Source organism: Nannospalax galili, unplaced genomic scaffold (genome assembly GCF_000622305.1).
Source record: "Nannospalax galili isolate Female #2095 unplaced genomic scaffold, S.galili_v1.0 scaffold1454, whole genome shotgun sequence".
NCBI classification, from domain to species: domain Eukaryota; kingdom Metazoa; phylum Chordata; class Mammalia; order Rodentia; family Spalacidae; genus Nannospalax; species Nannospalax galili.
The window spans coordinates 152,911-170,525 of record NW_008334056.1 but is presented as its reverse complement, the minus strand read 5'-3'; the positions used below and the strand labels follow the sequence as shown (position 1 = coordinate 170,525).

The window sequence follows — 17,615 nt, the reverse complement described above, 5'->3', positions numbered from 1 at the left end:
AAGGATTAGATAAGAGCTCCCAAATACTTTTGACATTTTTGGCCTTTGGAGTGGAGTATGTTGCTAAGAGGCCCAAGGACATTTTGATTTTTAGCCAAGAAACTGGCTACTTTTCTTTGGGGTCTTTTTATACTAACTGCCCAGCCAATTCCTACCTCCTATTCTTATCACGCCATCCTCTGAAGGGGTTACCCAACTCGTGGATAGGGAATCGGGACATAAACCTCTCTGGCTTCTTCCATGCAGAACAGGGATGCAGGGTGGGGCAACTGGGGTACCCCTTCAGTGGGTCTACCTAAAAGACTCTCAAATTGTGTAACTCTTATCTGTAGGGGGAAAAGAAAAGTACTTGACTGGTGAATAGGAGATGTGAAGGAGAAGTAAAGGCAAGAGTAATTAGCATTGTTAAGTTTTAGACAGGGAACTAGAAAAAAGTCAGAACAGGGCACAATTCAAATGTTCATGAGAGTCTATTGGAATTTCTTGACGAGCGCTTCCCTTTATTGGGTTCCTCCTCATTTTTCCTTTGTCTGCCAGGGCTGGACTCCAGAGTGATGGATTCAGGATTTGTTTTCAGGCATTTTGATAGTTGTTGGAGTGGTTAGAATCAGTGTCAGTTCCCTCTCAAAGGCTTCTAGATGGGGGAGGTTTGTTATGATATATAAAGGATGAGACAAAAAAATATATACACACAATCTTAAAATTTCTAAGGTCATAGTTTAGTCAACTAGTTTAAGGAACAAAATATGTATCTATCAAGGTTTATCTGAGAAGATTTGGTTTTTTACCCAAGCTTTATCTACACAGAATATGGTAATTAAAAGTACCAGACTGGTGGAACTAACCTTATTGGATGTTTAACAGCCATACTTTGAGGCCTATACTAATGTGGTCAGAGGGACTTAAAAGACAGTTTTTGCCCGTTGCCCTCCAAGGTCAACTAAGTTCCAGAAGACTATGGAACATCTCTCAAAATGTCCTGTAACTGTGATAAGTCACCTGTCCTCTTGTTCAGGGAGGCCATGGAAACCCCACCCAATGGACTTGAACCAGTATCCACTCTACAAAGAGGAGGGTCAACTCAGAGGAAACATTTCCTCCATGCTCCCAAGTGAAACCAGCCATGGTTGAGCAGGACCTTTGACTTCTCTTCACATAGATGGAACTGGTAAAAGAAAGGAGCCAGGGGCTCCTCCCAAGCTCATGTGACCCCTGAGGAACAGATCCTCAAATGACCTTAAGTGTAAATATAAATTGATTTATTTGGGCCAACTGTATGGTCTTAAAACACCCAAAAGGAGAGTATAACCAGATTAAAGTGATCAGTATATTTCTTTAAGAGTTCAAGGGATTACACTTCCCAGACATGAGGCTTAAGTCCATATAAAATGTTATGTAGACAACTATTTCTCATCGATGATTTTGTTACTAAGCAGAAAGTGCTGCTCAGATGTAAGACTTCAAATCTTGGTCTCCAATACTGCAGTGCCCACCTGTAGCTTAGGGAGACAACCAGCTATTGTTCTAAAATGATGGCCAAATTTATAAATACTTTTAATTTGTCCACTGTATCTTTCAAATCACAAAAATAAGTCAAAACAAATGAGAAATTACAGACTGTCCATACCAGATGATTTTTGGGCCAGTCCTGTCTGACCATCTGATGATATGCTGGTTTTGGCAGTTTAGTAATGCAAGGTAACTAGAACTTCACTTTACTGCCCAAAGAGCCAATCTATAGTTATAGTGACATCTATGGATCCCTCCAAAAAATGTACTGTAACTCTGCTTCTAGATCTTTTCAAATGCCAACTGAGAAAGTTCCTTGAGAAACTGATTCCTTTTCTTTAATAATTGTAAGAACAGAATAATAGTAAGTCAACCAGCAGCCCAGGCGCAAAATACTCCTTTCTCCCACTTAAATATATAATACAGTTATAGAAGTGTTTTTTCTAAAGGATAAAGGAAGAACTGAAGCAAGGAAATTAATGACTGAAAAAATAAAGACATTTCTCAAAATCTGGCTATGACAGTCTTTTGCAATCAAAAACTGAAAGCTGTAAGTAGTGGAATCTCATTCTTGGTGATCAAAGTAATACAGACAGCAACGGGCCATGGGGAAAATTAAGATATGAAAATAAATACTGCTAATGCTATCTACAGGATAAAATTTCCTAGAAATGTTACAACAGGAAATAATCAACTATCAAAGTAAAATCCAGAACCACTGTGGTGGCTTGAATGAGAATGTTCCCCATGGACTCCAAATACTCTGTCCCTAGTTGGTGGAATGGTTTGGGGAGATTTAGGAGGTATGGCTTGCTGGAGGAAGCACATCACTGGGGGTGGGCTTAAGCCTTGCCCCAATGCCAGTTCGCTCTGTTCTTTTGTGTCCACTTGAAGATGTGATCACCTAGCTTTCTGTTCTAACTGCCTTTGCCATGCCTCCCCATCATGATGGACTCTTATCCCACTGAAACCATAAGCCAGATCAATAAATTCTTCCCTTTATAAGTTGCCTTGGTCATTGTATTTTATCACAGCAACAGAAAAGTAACTAATACAACCACATATCAAAACCTTTCCTGCACATTATTTTAGGATCACTGTGGGCCATGTTGGGAAGATCTACTCCTTAGAACAACCCTTTAGGTACAAGGTTTATTAGAATGAAAGGGACTCAAGTCCATGACCAGGCCTACAAGTAGGAGGCAGAGCATGAGACAGAAACAGTGTGATATATGTAAAGAATCTAAACATAATGGGCCCTTAAAGGGAAGGAAATTAAAGCCTGGAGAGGAGCCTCACTTAAGAGTAAGAATGAGAGAGAGATACAAAGAGAAATGGAATACACATAGTGGGTGGTTTTTGAGACTGTCTTCTCTGACCATCTGGGTATACATTGGTTTGGGCAGCTCTAGTAATGCAAGGTAAGTGGAACTTCACTTACCATCTGTCTAATCTATAGTTACAATGACGTCTATGGATCCCTTCCAGAAAATGTACTCTGTCATGAGAGGGATATGAGGGGTGGGGGCAGAGGAGCCTCTTCAGAAAGCATCCTTTGGAGCAGTCTTCCGAGCAGCTCCTGAGGAGCCTCGAACCAATTCTCATACACAGCTTTAAAAGATATTTTCATTCACATTGCTAGCCCATTGATATAAGCCATCTTTCTCTTCCTTTAAATTAAGTATTTTCTTCTTGCTTAAACATTATTCATTGCAGCATAAATGAGTAACCCGAGTATCGTGATTTTAAGGAACATAAAAACCAGTCATTTTTCTATCTACTCAAGTCAATACAGTCATACAAAATTATAGATATTCATAAATGAACCACTATTGACTATCTACAAAGAGATTTATCTGCAATTCAGAAAAAGTACTGTATCTATATTGTAAATGATTGGCTTATACAACACATATAATGTAAAATTGTATAATAATCAATTTGGATGCTTGGAAAATACAGCCAGAGATTTCTGATCAAAGAGTATAGCAATAAAGCTAGGACTCACCAGTAAACACATTATATAGAAAATTCTCTTTGAGACAAAATTCCAGTTGTTTTTCCAGTAACCAAGGTGACTATCATTACTTAACTTACCTTGATAGGTGATCCATAATTATCACTATCAGGAATTTATAAAACCTGTATTTTCCACATAACATCAATTTAATTAAACTATTCCTTTTAGTATACAAAAAAATTTACATAGCAGTTGACAAGATACTACAGCACACCGTCATTATCAGTCAATAATTTCCTCCAACCCACCAGCCTCAGAGGCAAAGGCAGACAGATCTCTGTGAGCTCAAAGTCAACCTGGTCTACATAATGAGTTCCAGGCTAGCTGGGGCTACAAGAAGACCCTGCCTCAAAAAGTCAAAGAAAAAAGAAAAGAAAAAGTATAACCAACTGTAATCTCATCCATTAAGACTGTGTCTATACGTGACATCTAATGGAAAACAATTTTAACATCTTCCTTCCTAAAACGAGATTAACTTAATTTAAACCTTTCTACAGGGTTCCCACATAAGATTCAGCTCTATTTTTAACTCTGTGTTTGTGTGTGCATGTGTGTGTATCTGTGTCTATGTCTGTACTTATGTGTGGATATGCAAAAATGAGTGGTAGGTGCCCACAGAGTCCAGAGGTGTCGGACCCCATAGATCTGACTTACAGACCAGTGTGAGCCACCTGATACGAGTGCTGGAAATCAAACTTAGTTCCTCTACAAGAGCAGTGCATGCTTTTAATCACTGAATTATCTCTCTAGTCCCCAATATATCACCCCATATATGGTCTTATGTGCACAAAAGCAGAAAACCTACTACCGCACAGCTTGATTTAATGTGTCTTTATTGACCACCCACACAGTGGTTATAAGGAAAACTAAGGCTTCCGGAAGTAACATGTTCAGTCAATACATAAATAGTAAAACAATCAGATAAATGGATGATTAAGATCATCTTGGACAGAAATCTTGGACTGAGAAAATGTGTATAACTAGAAAGATGTTATTAGTATATTGCCACAAATTAGGGGCCTTCAAAAAGGTAGTATGGCAGCAGCATAAAATTCAAGGCAGGAGATGGAAAGAGATGTACTCTGTTAGGCATCCCTAGACTCGTGACTAGAATGCACCAAAGGGATAGGCAAGTTAAAAAAAACAAAAGCCTACCTAGTCACTCTACCCTCAACAATGAGTATGCAATAATCACAGTACTGCCCTAACTTTCAAATGAATCATCTTTCATCTCCAATTAACAAGAAAAATTATAACAAATGACAGCATAGCATCCTAATTTCTTTTTACCAAAGATTGTACTGAGTCAGAAATTAGAGTTCAACAATAAACTTGAGTCAACAAAAACTAGTTTACTTTTAATTTCTTCATACCAAGAATCAGATATTATAACATTTTGTTTTGGTTGGAACAATTTGTGTTCATTTAGTTCTTGGTCAAATCTTGAAATGGATTAACTTAAAACTACATAAACAACTCTGAGAACAGGCAACCTAGATTTTATTTAAGCTCTAATTTATTGTTCATTTAAAGGGAACCAAGTGAGAGTCTAAATTTGGAACTACTATACAATAATAATACTTAACATGTACAAAGTTCTCTCTACATTTTTGGGACCCCTACAGTTATTGTTTCATTCCATAAATGAGTTTATTATAGAGGTGTCAGTTCTTCCACATAATAAACATGAGTCAAAATTCATGGCAGCTTTTCCTACTGAAAAGACAAATCATTTACAGTCAAGCTATGTAAAGTATATGAAAATATCCTGTGTCTATTCCATAGTTCTGAGTTTGTCTAGAAAAAGCAACATCAAGGTTTGCTTCATATAGGCCTCAACATGGTTCTTCTGTTAATCCAACCCAAATATAGACTTGTGAAAATCATAACTTTAGAGCAGCACTGGTAATACAGTGTTAAATGAAATAGTAAAGGCCTCTAAGCTCCTGAACTGGGTCTAGGAAACCAAAATAGTACAGAGTTAACCACAGTACTGAGCTTTGAAATGTTGTAGGAGCCCCTGTAACCAACTGACTAAGCTATCATTCATGACTGACTAACAGTAGCTAATTAAGTTGCTTTCTATCCGTCACATCTATTTTCATACAAATGTTGACTGATCATGGTGCTCAGTAGAGTTCTCAGAATCAGCTCTGGTTCTGAGTGGTGCCAGATTCACAAATCATTTCTGTTTTGCTCTGTTTTACTTTACTCAAATAAACTCTAGTTGATATAATTAGCCTAAATTTTTTCTTTTTAATAATAGTGACAGAAGTCCTATGGTGAACTCTGCTTTAATATCTGAAATGTCATCTTCCCCAGTGTAGGAGGACAAAACCTGATACAGGGACAGAAAAAATGTATTAGGAAAGAAATCTCAGTCAGTGTTGATAAAGGCATAGGTTAAGCATTTTATCATACTGGAAAAGTTAAGGTATAAAACTGAAGGTTGAAGTTGAGTTTCCATTCCTGTATTAAGCAAGTAGGATTCTACTATTAAATTACAGTTCAACAAACACCTGAAATTCTTAGAACAAATAGTAGTGATTTATATTCTGGTTATTTCTTTTCAATTTTACTTAAAACTATGCCTCATAAAAGTGACTGTACCTTCCTTTGTGCCATGGCCACCAAAGCCTTATTTGTAACAATGAGACTTAAGTAAAATGTCTACCTTCAACATTTTTTCATTTAATTTCTTTGGCCTAGCCTCATTCTTTTTTAATCTGAACAATTTTGTACATTGTCTTAAATCTGTCCTGAAAGGGAGGGAATTTATAGGTAATTAAACAATTTAACAATGTCTAAAAGAAAACAGTACCTTTATATCAAAATTACAATCTAGTCTTCTAATCAACACGATGAAAGTGCCAGATGAATTGTCTTTTAGTGGTGGAGGCACTATGGGTTCACAAGCATTCTCTGGTTTTGAGTTAATCAGAAAACCCTGAAAAAGAATGGGTAACAAGTTATTTGTCTCACCCAGTGCAACACCTAACCTGCACAGACGTCTTTAGCTTCCTGTGCTTTGTGTTATGCTTCAACTGTTCACAGTCCCAGAACTCACAGTAAGGAGTATCTGGGTTCATAAGCACTTGGTGTTTTTTTTTTTTTAAGTAAGTTCAATCTTTCATAATTGTTACATTTTTAGGAACACACACAAGACAGTTACACAAAGACAGCCATGTTGGCACTATCTCCCAACAATGACATTTCCAAACCAAGAAAATTCTTTTTCAGTTAACTTTTAATTTTCACATTATCAAACAAGGAAAATGTACACATTATATTATATCAATATTGATATCTATGTCAATATTATCCTGGTATATAAAGGCATATGTACAAAGATGTTTATTTCTATGTTGTTTTTAATAGTAAAAAACAGAAATCAAGCACACAAACTTTTTTTTCTCCCTATAGCCCAAGTTGACCTGGGACTCCCTACATAGACCAGGCTGGCCTCAATCCAGAGATCTGCCTGCCTATGCCTCCCAAGTGCTGGGATTAAGGGCACCCGCCAACACACCCAGCTCGAAGTAAACATTTTTCAACATTTTATATATACAATAAAAAAAATGCAACTATTTTTAAATGAAGGTATAAGATTGGAATTTTTTTCAGCTGTAAAGTGAAATCATGACATTTTCAGGAAAGCAGATGGAATTAAATATCATTATATTATGTAAAATAAGCCAGATTCAGAAAGAGAAATGCTGCATCCTTTCTTTTACATGTAGAATTCATGACATTTTCAGGAAAGCAGATGGAATTAAATATCATTATATTATGTAAAATAAGCCAGACACAGAAAGAGAAATGCTGCATCCTTTCTTTTACATGTAGAATCTAGATATGTGTGTGTGTGTGTGTGTGTGTGTGTGTGTGTGTGTGTGTGTTGAAAACAGGAAAGGGACCGTGAGGGGAAGGAAGAGATCTAATGGGAAGGAGATGAAAGGAAAAAAGGGTAATGGCATGACAGAGAAGGGGGCTGCCTGGCACAGGAAGGGGCCAGGCAAGGGAAGCAGCAGGGATGGGAGGGAGCGGGACCAACAAGAAGAGGGCATATATGGGGGAAATACCAATGAAATCCACCACTTTATACATGAACTCTAAAAAATAATTTTAAAAAAGAAATAGCCGGGCGTGGTGGTGCACACCTTATCCCAGCACTGGGGAGGCAGAGGCTGGCAGATCTGTGAGTTTGAGGCCAGCCTGGTCTACATAGGGAATTCCGGGCCAGCCAGGACTGTACAGTGAGACTTATTTATGTCTCAAAATAAATAAAAAATACATACATACATAAATAAGAAAGTCATTAGGAAGATAATTATGAACTTAAAAAGGAAACAGCAAATTGCTTTTACAGAAATGTGGGATAATCTGATATCAGAAAAATGTATCAATTTAAAAAGCTATATTAATAGACTAAAATACAAAAAATCAAATGATTAAAGTAATAAACAACTAAAGGATCAAAATAATTTTTAAAAAGAGATAAAGCAAGCTATGGCTAATGCCTTAATAGTTCTCCATGGTGTTGGAATTGGCCACATCAACCAATTCTCAGAATTCAGCAATTTCTTCTGTCTTAGGTTGCACAGTGTGGTCTGTGATAGAAAAAGTGCCCCCACCTGTTTCAAGAATAAAGTGCTTTAGTCCTTCATCTGCCCACAGAAGAGCTACTCCTTGACTCCATGAAGTTCCTGGCTTTGCTTGTCAGGGAAACAGAACCATGATCATGTCTCAAGGATGGCTGTGCGCTTCATTCTTGTATTTATACCTGAATTCTGAGGCTTTTCTGTGCCTTGCTGCACATGCTTTATTTTAATGCTAAATCGAGGTGCAGTGAATCTTTTTCTACTAACTTATAACAACAATTAAACTCAACACTTAAAGTAAGAATGCTGCAACTCAACTAAAGACAGTCTGAAAGTTCTGTCACAACCCTGCAATGCTAGCTACTCAGGAGGCTGTAGATACTAAGAGAAAGGACCAAGGAATGGAATTAGAAAAGGATTTTTGCTTTTAAATCATTTAAATATTGTTGAATACAATGTGTATTATTTTTAAACCTAAGAAAATGTATATAGCACAAAAACAAACACTAAAAGTCTTAATCTTTTTTGCTTTAAGTTGACTGACATGTCTTGTTATTAAATACTATCTTTCCTATAGATTATACTAAAAAGAATAACTACCTAAAATAGCTTACTGATTACTAGCCTCAAATACGAGTCATTTAAAATTAAGTGCACATTTAGCTTATTTCAACCACAAAGCCTACCAGAAAGAATAATGAATTTTGTTGATTTGCTAGGACTCTCTGGCCCCTAAAATAAGAGTGGCCAAGAAGGTGCAGCCAGATTTTAGTATCCTCTCTAGGCTCAGTCTCTTCTCATTACAAGAATGCTTGTACAATAAGGACCTTCTTCACACCTAGCTTCTCACAGGAGTACTTTATAATGCTACTTAATATGCAGAAAGCCTAAGAAACCTAACAAGACCCAGGAAACTAAATGCCCTCCTTCTCTGTTATTTTAATCTTCTGAAAATTAAATGAGGATGCTGGAAAATAATAGTGCATGTAAACTTGCGTTTCAAATCTATTAGATATATAAATTAAGTGCAACATACAAGAGTTACTTTTTTATAAAGTTTTTAAGATTATGAGATACACAAACAAGATGCATAAAAGACGTTTACAGCTTGGTAAGTTGTCCCAACTGAATAGGCAGATCTCTGTGAGTTCAAAGCCAGCCTGGTCTACATAGCAAGTAGGACAGCACAGTCAGAGCTACACAGTAAAACCCTGTCTCAAAAGAAAAAAAAAGGCACCAGAAACATTGGCACTGCAGAAGTTTCCTAAGTCCTCCCCACTGGTCAGTGCTTCCCACTGGGAGGGACAACAAGCCAACAATTTACACTTGTTTTGACTAATTTTATGTTTGACATAAAGAGAAACATAGAGTGTAGTGAAAGCTTTTGTAGACTGCTTTCTCCCCAACTGTGCTTCTGAGATTCACCCCAACTGTTACATTCTAGTCAAGTTTCTGTGACCACAAGTATACATACATGTATGTATTAAATATAGTTACAGAAGTAGAATCACTCGCTCTGAAAAGTTAGATCGTGGATATCATACATTACTAAATACTGCCAAAACACTTTCCAAAGTAGTCTGGGTTACCAGACTTTTTTTTTGGTATTGTCTCCCTGCAGCCCCAGCTGACCTAACACTTGCTACGTAGACCAGGCTGGCCTCGAACTCACAGAGATCTACCTGCCTCTGCCTTCTAAGTGCTGGGATTAAAGGCATGCACCACCATGCCCAGTGGGTTACCAAATTTTTTAAAGATTTATTTTATTATTTATGTGTATGGGGGGCAGTGCCAAAACACACCAAAAGAGAGAGTTAGATCCCCTAGAGCTGGAGATACAGGCAGTTGTAAACAGTCTCATGTGGGTACTAGTAATTGAACTCAGGTCCTCTAGAACAACAGCAAGTATTCTTATCCAATGAACCGTCTCTCCAGCCCTGAATTACCAATTTTTAACTGGAATTGTCAAATAACATAAACATAAAAAGTCATAATAAGCCAGGCACTGTGGCCTGTAATCAATCCCAGCACTTGGGAGGCTGAGGCAGGAGGATCATTCTGAGTCTGAGGTCAGTCTGGTGTACATAGAAAGTATGAGGCCAGTTATGGCTAGATAATGGAACCCTTTCTCCAAAAAGGATAGGGAGAGAGAGACAAAGAGTGGGAGGAAGACTGATCATGCTGGGCATGGTGGAACACACCTACAATCCCAGCACTTGGGAAGTGGAAGCAGAAAGACCAGGAGTTCAGGGCCATGCCTGCACACATTCTATGGTACGTATGTGGAGGTCAGAGGAAAATTTCAGGAGTCAGTTCTCTCCATACACTAGGCATAGAGGTACTTTACCTGCTAAGCCACCTCTCCGGCATGTTTCTATTTTTTTTCTTATAAGAGTAATAATGTGTAGGTGGACAAAGAAGGGGAAAAGTAATTTGTTGTGTTAGCAAACACCTGAAATTATGAATTAACATTTGCAGTAATAGCATGTAGTTAATAATCTCTCACTTGAGTCATGGCACTCAGCAGTGTGTTGAGCACTATGCCCCTTCAATGTACTAATTCAGTTAATCTTTTCAACAGCTAATTGATAACCACTACCACGATACTCTCCATTTCACACATGAAGAAACTAAGCTTCAAAAAGGTTAGACAACTTTGTGCAAGGCATGCAGTACCATCAAGTCTGACTCTAGAGCCTATGCCCTTGACCACTATGCTGTACCGCCTCAAGGGGAAAAAAAATGAAGAGGAGGAAGGACAGAACAGAGGGAAATGAAGTACGGGGGGCTGGAATATGCTCAAAGTACACTGTACATGTGTATGAAAAATCCTAATGAAACCCAGGACTATGCACAATGAATACATGCCAATTAAAACATATTAATAGCCAGGCATGGTGGCGCACGCCTTTAATCCCAGCACTCGGGAGGCAGAGGCAGGCGGATCCCTGTGAGTTCCAGGCCAGCCTGGTCTACATAGTGAGTTCCAGGCCAGCTGGGGCTACAGGGAGACCCTGTCTTAAAAAGACAAAAAAAAAAAAAAAAAAGAAAAAAAAAAAAAAAAAAAAAAAAAAAGTAAAAGAAAACAATTTTAGATCCTTTGTGCTTTACCATCTTAGTACTTTCTTACCTTTAAACCTTCAGTTGGCAGTCTATAACCAAATCTGGCTGGAAGATCCTCAAATGTCTGAGATACATTTTCAAAATTAAACTAAATAAAAAATTAAGTCAAAATCAGTTTACATGTTGACATTTTAGAGTTTATTAAACCATAAATTATCATTTCTATACCAAGGGGGAAATGGGGAAAATGGGTTATTTAACTGGGAAGGAAAGTGGGAGGGTTATACAAGAAACTGTGGGGGTAAAGGAGGTGCTCAAAAAAGGGGTGTTAATAGGAGACAGGTATTATCAAGGGTGAAATGGGGAAAATGGGGGTACTACTTTAACTGGGGAGAGAGGAGAGAGGGTTATATGGGTTATATAGGGGGAGAGAAAGGATAACACTTAAGTGGTATAAAAAACTAAGGGAAATCAATTTGTTCAAAAGCCGACTGAACACACGCGCGCGCGCGCACACACACGCACACACACACACACACACACACACACACACACACATCACTAAAGGCTATATAACAAGAAACACAGTGCCAGACAGGAGGAACCTCCCTTTGAGTTGTTGGTCACAGTAATCCAAGAAACTCCTAAAACGACACTGGCTACTGCCATAGCCCTTGACTGCCTCCTAGAACTTGAAGGCAAGACCCTATTAGTGAAGACAGGGCATTCTTCAGACACAGGACTTGGAGCAGTCGAGCTGCATCTGATCTGGAAGCCTCCTCCCTGAATACTAGCTCTCATAGTTTCAGAGAATACTACACAAACTAGTGAGGGAGAATATCAATCAATTGTCCAAACCAGTCTAATAATCGTAACAATGACCGGCATTGCAAACTGTATCTATTGGTGCAGTTGTTGCAATTTTTTTTTTTTTTTTTTTTTTTTTTTTTTTTTGGTCTTTTTGAGAAGGGTTCTCCCTGTAGCCCCAGCTGTCCTGGATTCACTATGGAAACCAGGCTGGCCTCAAACTCAGAGATCCACCTGCCTCCACCACGCCACCACACCCGGCAAGTGGTGGCGGGGATAATCAGCAGCTTTCTAATTGAACTTAAAGCCTGTTCAATGGGAGGGAACTCCTGTGTACGTAGCCAAATACACAGGACACAGGGCTGGAGAGGTCATAGATCCTAGAGAAAAACCTACATCTGTCACATCCCTAGACAAACTAAATGTGTTATCTTTATATTTACAGACAAGTATGCCTCTCACCACTCATTAAAGAAGCTTCTTTTTGCAAAAGAAGGAGGCTATTAGAGTCCCACATCTGGTCAAACACAGAGAATAAGTATCTGTGAGATGCCTAGCCCTAAGTGACACATCTACAATGCAACCTCTACATGTAAAGTTTAGGGAACATAGTGGAACAGGGGCAAAGAGCACATTAATGAATCTCTTACCTCTCACCAGCAAGAGTTCTCATGCAACAAATGGTGATTAGCATAGAAAGCCACAACTTACCAAAATATAGAGAACAAGAGACTTCAGACTGTGTTCCTGGATAGGATTCCTATTTTAAACTTCTGCTACCCAGGGCTTAAAGACCATTGGGGAGAGGAGTCAGAAAGACTGTAAGAGACAGGGGTAGTGGATGACCACAAGGAAACAGTTTTCCAGGTGCTGGGAACTTGCTCATATGAACTTACAGCATGTACCAGACCCATGCAAACTCAAACCAAACAAAATCCCACCATAGATGTGTGGACATGGGTAAGAAGCCTCAACCCTAGCTGAGAAACTATTGGCAGCTGATCACTACTGGGTGAAGGAGAGTTGGTCTTCTTTAAGGAAGTGGTAGGTTGACCAGGCTCCAGTGGATGAATTCACACCAAGGGACATCTGGGAACACAAACTTGACTTGACAGACCTTAACATATATTACAAAATGCATGGAATCCTTAATGATTGCTAGCATGATGGCTCAGCAGGTAACAGTACTTGCCACCAAGTCTGACAACCTGGGACCTGAGTTCCATCGCTGGGACCCACATTGTGGAAGGAGAGAACTACCCCAGAGAGTTGTCCTCTGACCTCCACATGCATGCCATAGCACATGCATGTCCACACATATTATATACAAACATATACAAACACACATGTGTGCGCACACACACATACACACACACACAAATACATGAAAATAATTTTAAAGAAATTAAAATGAAAAAGGTCTTTTTCTTAACCATTTCTTCTTGGCAGCAACCTTAGTAGAAGATTTCATTTAGTTTTGAAAGTAACAGCAAAAAATTAGCACTCATGATATATATTAAATACTTTATGTGTATTCCGTTATTTAATCCTTTTTATAACCCTGTAATATAAACTGTCACCATCATCCTCATTTTGTCCACTGACCACAGACTACTGAAAACAACTTGCCGTAGTGAACTGGAGGAACCAGGAGGCTAACCAAGGCAGTCTGGCACCAGAGCACTGGCTCTTAACCTATTCCCACCTTCATAATAAATTAACTGTGAATTGAGATAAGTAATCTTCCCAAGATCATGCTACCACATGAGCTGGATTTCAACTCAGTTTGTAACTATTTCCAGAGCTCCTGACTACGACTACATATAATCCAACCCACTCATGCCACTTTTTATTACATGATTCCCTGATGCTCGCCTTGCAACCACCACCAAACAACAAATTCTGACAAATCCAAACAATGAAATTAAAGGCATACTGGGATCAACTAAAACTGGGTTGTTCAACTCTAATAGACAAAGTAATGCTAATTCACATCATCCTGATGATTAAGGATGCTGAATATTTTTTTAAAATATTTACTGATGATTTATGTTTCTTTGGGGAGGAATTGTATGTTCAGTTGATTACCTATTTATTTATTGACTGTTCATTTCCTTTTACAGGTGCTTTAATTTTTGCATTTCTTTATATACCCTAGATATTAATGCCCAGCCTAAAGAATAGGTGGTAAAGACTTGACCCTGCTGTGTAAGCCATCTTCCATTCTGCTTGCTACGCAGAAACTTGTTAATTTCATCTAATCCAATTTGTTGGTAGTTGGGATTCTTTCCTGTGCTGCTAAAAGCCTATTCAGACAGTTCCTGCCTATGCCTCCATCCTGAAATGTCCCCTATTTCGCTCTTGCAGTTTCAGTATTTCAGGTTTTTAAATTGAGGTCTTTGATCAAGTTTGAACCTGATTTTTGTGCAGGATGAAAGACATAGATATACATTCATTCTTCTGCAAGTGGATATCCAGTTTTTCCACCATCATTTGCTGACTAGGAATTTTTCCAGTGTGTATTTTTGACACCTTTGTCAAAAACTAGGGGCCACAGTTCTGTGAGTTTGTTTCTGGGTCCTCTGTTCTGCTCCATTGGTCTACATGATTTTGTTCCAGTATCATGCTTTCTTTCGTCACTATGGCTTGATAGTATAATTTGAAATCAAGTATTATGATACCTCCAGTATTGTTCTTTCTGCTTAGGATTGCTTTGTCTATCTGTGGTCTTTTTGTGTTTCCATACACATTTTAAAGTGTTCTTTTTTTTAAATTTCCCTAGTTCTGTGAAAAATATCTTAGGAAATGTTTTGATAGAGGCTGTGTTGAACTTGCAGACTACTTTTGACACTCTAGACATTTTACAGTGGTCCTGCCAATCTAGAAGCATGGAAGGTACTTCTAGCATTGTGTCTTCTTCAATTTCTTTTTCCAATGTCTTAAAGTTTTTACTGTAGAAGTTTTTTACCTCCCTGGTTCGTGTATTCCTAGGTATTTATCTAAGTTATTGTAAATGAGATACTTTTCATTTCTTCCTGAGAAAGTTCACTTGAGATTCCATCCACTTCAAATGAGTATCACCAGGAAAAACCAATAGTAACATGCTGGCAACATGAGGATGTGGGGAAAGAGGACAAATTATTCATTGCTAGTGGGAATAAAAACTGATACAACCACTTCATAAATCAGTACGGAGGTTTCTCCAAAAGCTACAAACAGACATACCTTATGACCCAGCTAGGCATCTCTCCGAAGGATTCTATATGCTACCACAGAGATATGTGCACATGTACACTTACTGCTGCTCTATCTGTAATAGCAAGGAGATGGAATCTGCCTAAATGTCCAACAACAAATGAATGAATAATGAAAATGCAGTATATATACGTGAAGAATTTTTTAGCTATACAGAAAATGAAATTAGGAAATTTTTAAGAAAATGGATCGAGAAATTTATCCAGACTCGGAAAGATAATATTGCATGTTCTTTCTCATTTGCAGATCCTAGTTTGATTTTTTTTGTTTGTTTGTTTTGTTTTTGTGTGTTTGTTTCGAGATAGGATCTCCTTATAGCTCCTATTGGCCTGAACTCCCTATTGTAGACCAGGCTTGCCTAGATCGCACATAGATCCACTTGCCTCTGCCTCCTGAGTGCTGAGATTAAAAATGTGCACCACACTCCTGGCTCTCATTTTTAATTTTTATCTCTGTGTGTATGTGTAGATGTGAGTGTGGATACTGGTCATAAAACTCGAAAGTGGCGGGGAAAACGGTTTTAAGGGAAGGAGAGGAAGCAACAGAACACACACGGCATGAAAACAGAGAGGGGTCGATTGTGAACAGGTAAAGTGACTGAAAGACACCCAAGAAGATGGGGGAACAGGAGCAACAAACACAAACCATGACAATATCGTAATGAAACCTATTACTTTGTAGGTTAAAATTCAATTGAAGAGAATATCCAGTACAAGAAAAATAATTTACAAAGAAGATGCCACTTCAGTATGATCATTCACATAACCCAAAGCTAGCAAGTCATGTGTGGCTCTGAACCTCAAAACATTCACCATTGCTCTGATATCTTTACAAGTATATAAAGAATATGCTATTAAAAGAAAACACCAGACCTCCCTCTGCTTCCCTGGGCCTGCAACACCCTCCACCCTCATTCTGGGACACAGGGGCTGACCTTTCCTCTTCCCGATCCTTTGCAACCAGACCAACCCAGTTTCTCAGTGCAGTCCCCAGGAGTCCTTGAGGCCTCTTCCCCTCCCATCTGCCTTTGCATCTCTGGGTAGCAGGGCCACCAGCTGCCCTAGACCAGCATCTTTCCTGCGCCAGGCTCCCAGGCCAGTCCAACCCCCAAATTCCTGAGGCCAAAATCATTCCTAGAGGGATCCAGACCTTAGGAGAAAGCCTGAAAACATCTGACCCTCATCTGAATTGGGCCTCTGTGGAACTCCTGAAGACAAAAATCAATCCGGCCACTCCAATATAAAATCAAAAGAGAGAACCATAAGCTTAGACGAACCAGCTTTTCATGCACAAAAAGTAAACCACAAAGACACACGAAGTTCACAAAAAGAAGCAGACCTAAACCTAAAGGCCTGAATCTCACACAAGAATCAGAAACTACAAAGGAAATTCACATGTCAAAATCACAGAGAAAAAATAATAACATGAAAAACCAAAATAACATATCCCCACCAAATACCAGTAATCCTCTAGAGGAGTACAATGAGAACCCCCTAGAGATAACGCAGGACGTGATAAAAGAATTCAGTGAATTCAAAGAACAAAGAAATCAAAGAACTGAAGGAAGATAGGGATAAACTTCTGAATGAATACAGAAAAGAGTTAGAAATATTGAAGAATACTCAGGCTGAAATGAAGAAGGAAGTGAAACACTCAGTAAGCCAATTAGAAATGACAGGAGACAGCCTCACCAATAGGATGAATGAAATGGAAAACAGAGTATCAAGACTGGAAGATAAAGTGGACGAACTAGACCACTCAAGCAAAGATTATGAAAAATTTAAGAAATCACAAGAATGGAATATACAGAAATTGTGTGGCACCATAAAAAGACAAAACTTACGAATAATCATAGGCATACAGGAAGGAGAAGAATCCCAAGATAATGACATGGACCAGATCTTCAACAGAATCATGGAAGAAAATTTCCCAAAATTAAAGAAAGATATGCCCATATAAATACTAGAAGCATATAGAACACCAAACAGACAGGAACAGAAAAGAAACTCTCCATGGCACATCATAGTGAAAATATGACACGTACAAAACAAACAGACAATTCTGAAAGCTGCAAAAGAGAAACAACAAGGCACATACAAAGGAAAACCCATTAGGATTACAGATAACTTTTCAGTGCAAACTATGAAAGCCAGAACAGCCTGGACCAAAGTATTCCCAGATTTAAATGACCACAGATGCTAACCAGATTACTATATCTCAGCCAAAATGTCTATTATAGTCAAAGGGGAAAGAAAAATCTTCCATAACATCTATAGGCTGAAGGAATTCATGTCCACAAAACCAACCCTTCAGAGAGTTCTGGAAGCAATACAAAGAGCTGAAGAAAGGAATGACTATAT

The 17,615-nt window shown here is 38.4% G+C and overlaps 1 protein-coding gene across 4 annotated transcripts in view; it reads right to left on the bottom strand.

Annotated features, from left to right (window-relative positions):
* The window catches only part of Rnf13 (ring finger protein 13), a 95,382-nt gene that overhangs the window by 43,992 nt on the left and 33,775 nt on the right, over nt 1-17,615 (bottom strand). For 2 of the 4 annotated variants that reach the window (XM_008829000.2, XM_029561563.1), the window contains exons 3-4: nt 11,261-11,341; nt 6,351-6,476 (exon numbers count right to left, since the gene is read on the bottom strand). In XM_008829000.2, the coding sequence (XP_008827222.1) occupies nt 6,351-6,476; nt 11,261-11,341 (207 nt within the window). Of the gene's footprint in view, nt 1-6,350; nt 6,477-11,260; nt 11,342-17,615 lie in introns of those variants that run through there. The other 2 variants (XM_008829001.3, XM_029561564.1) reach the window with 1 other exon arrangement.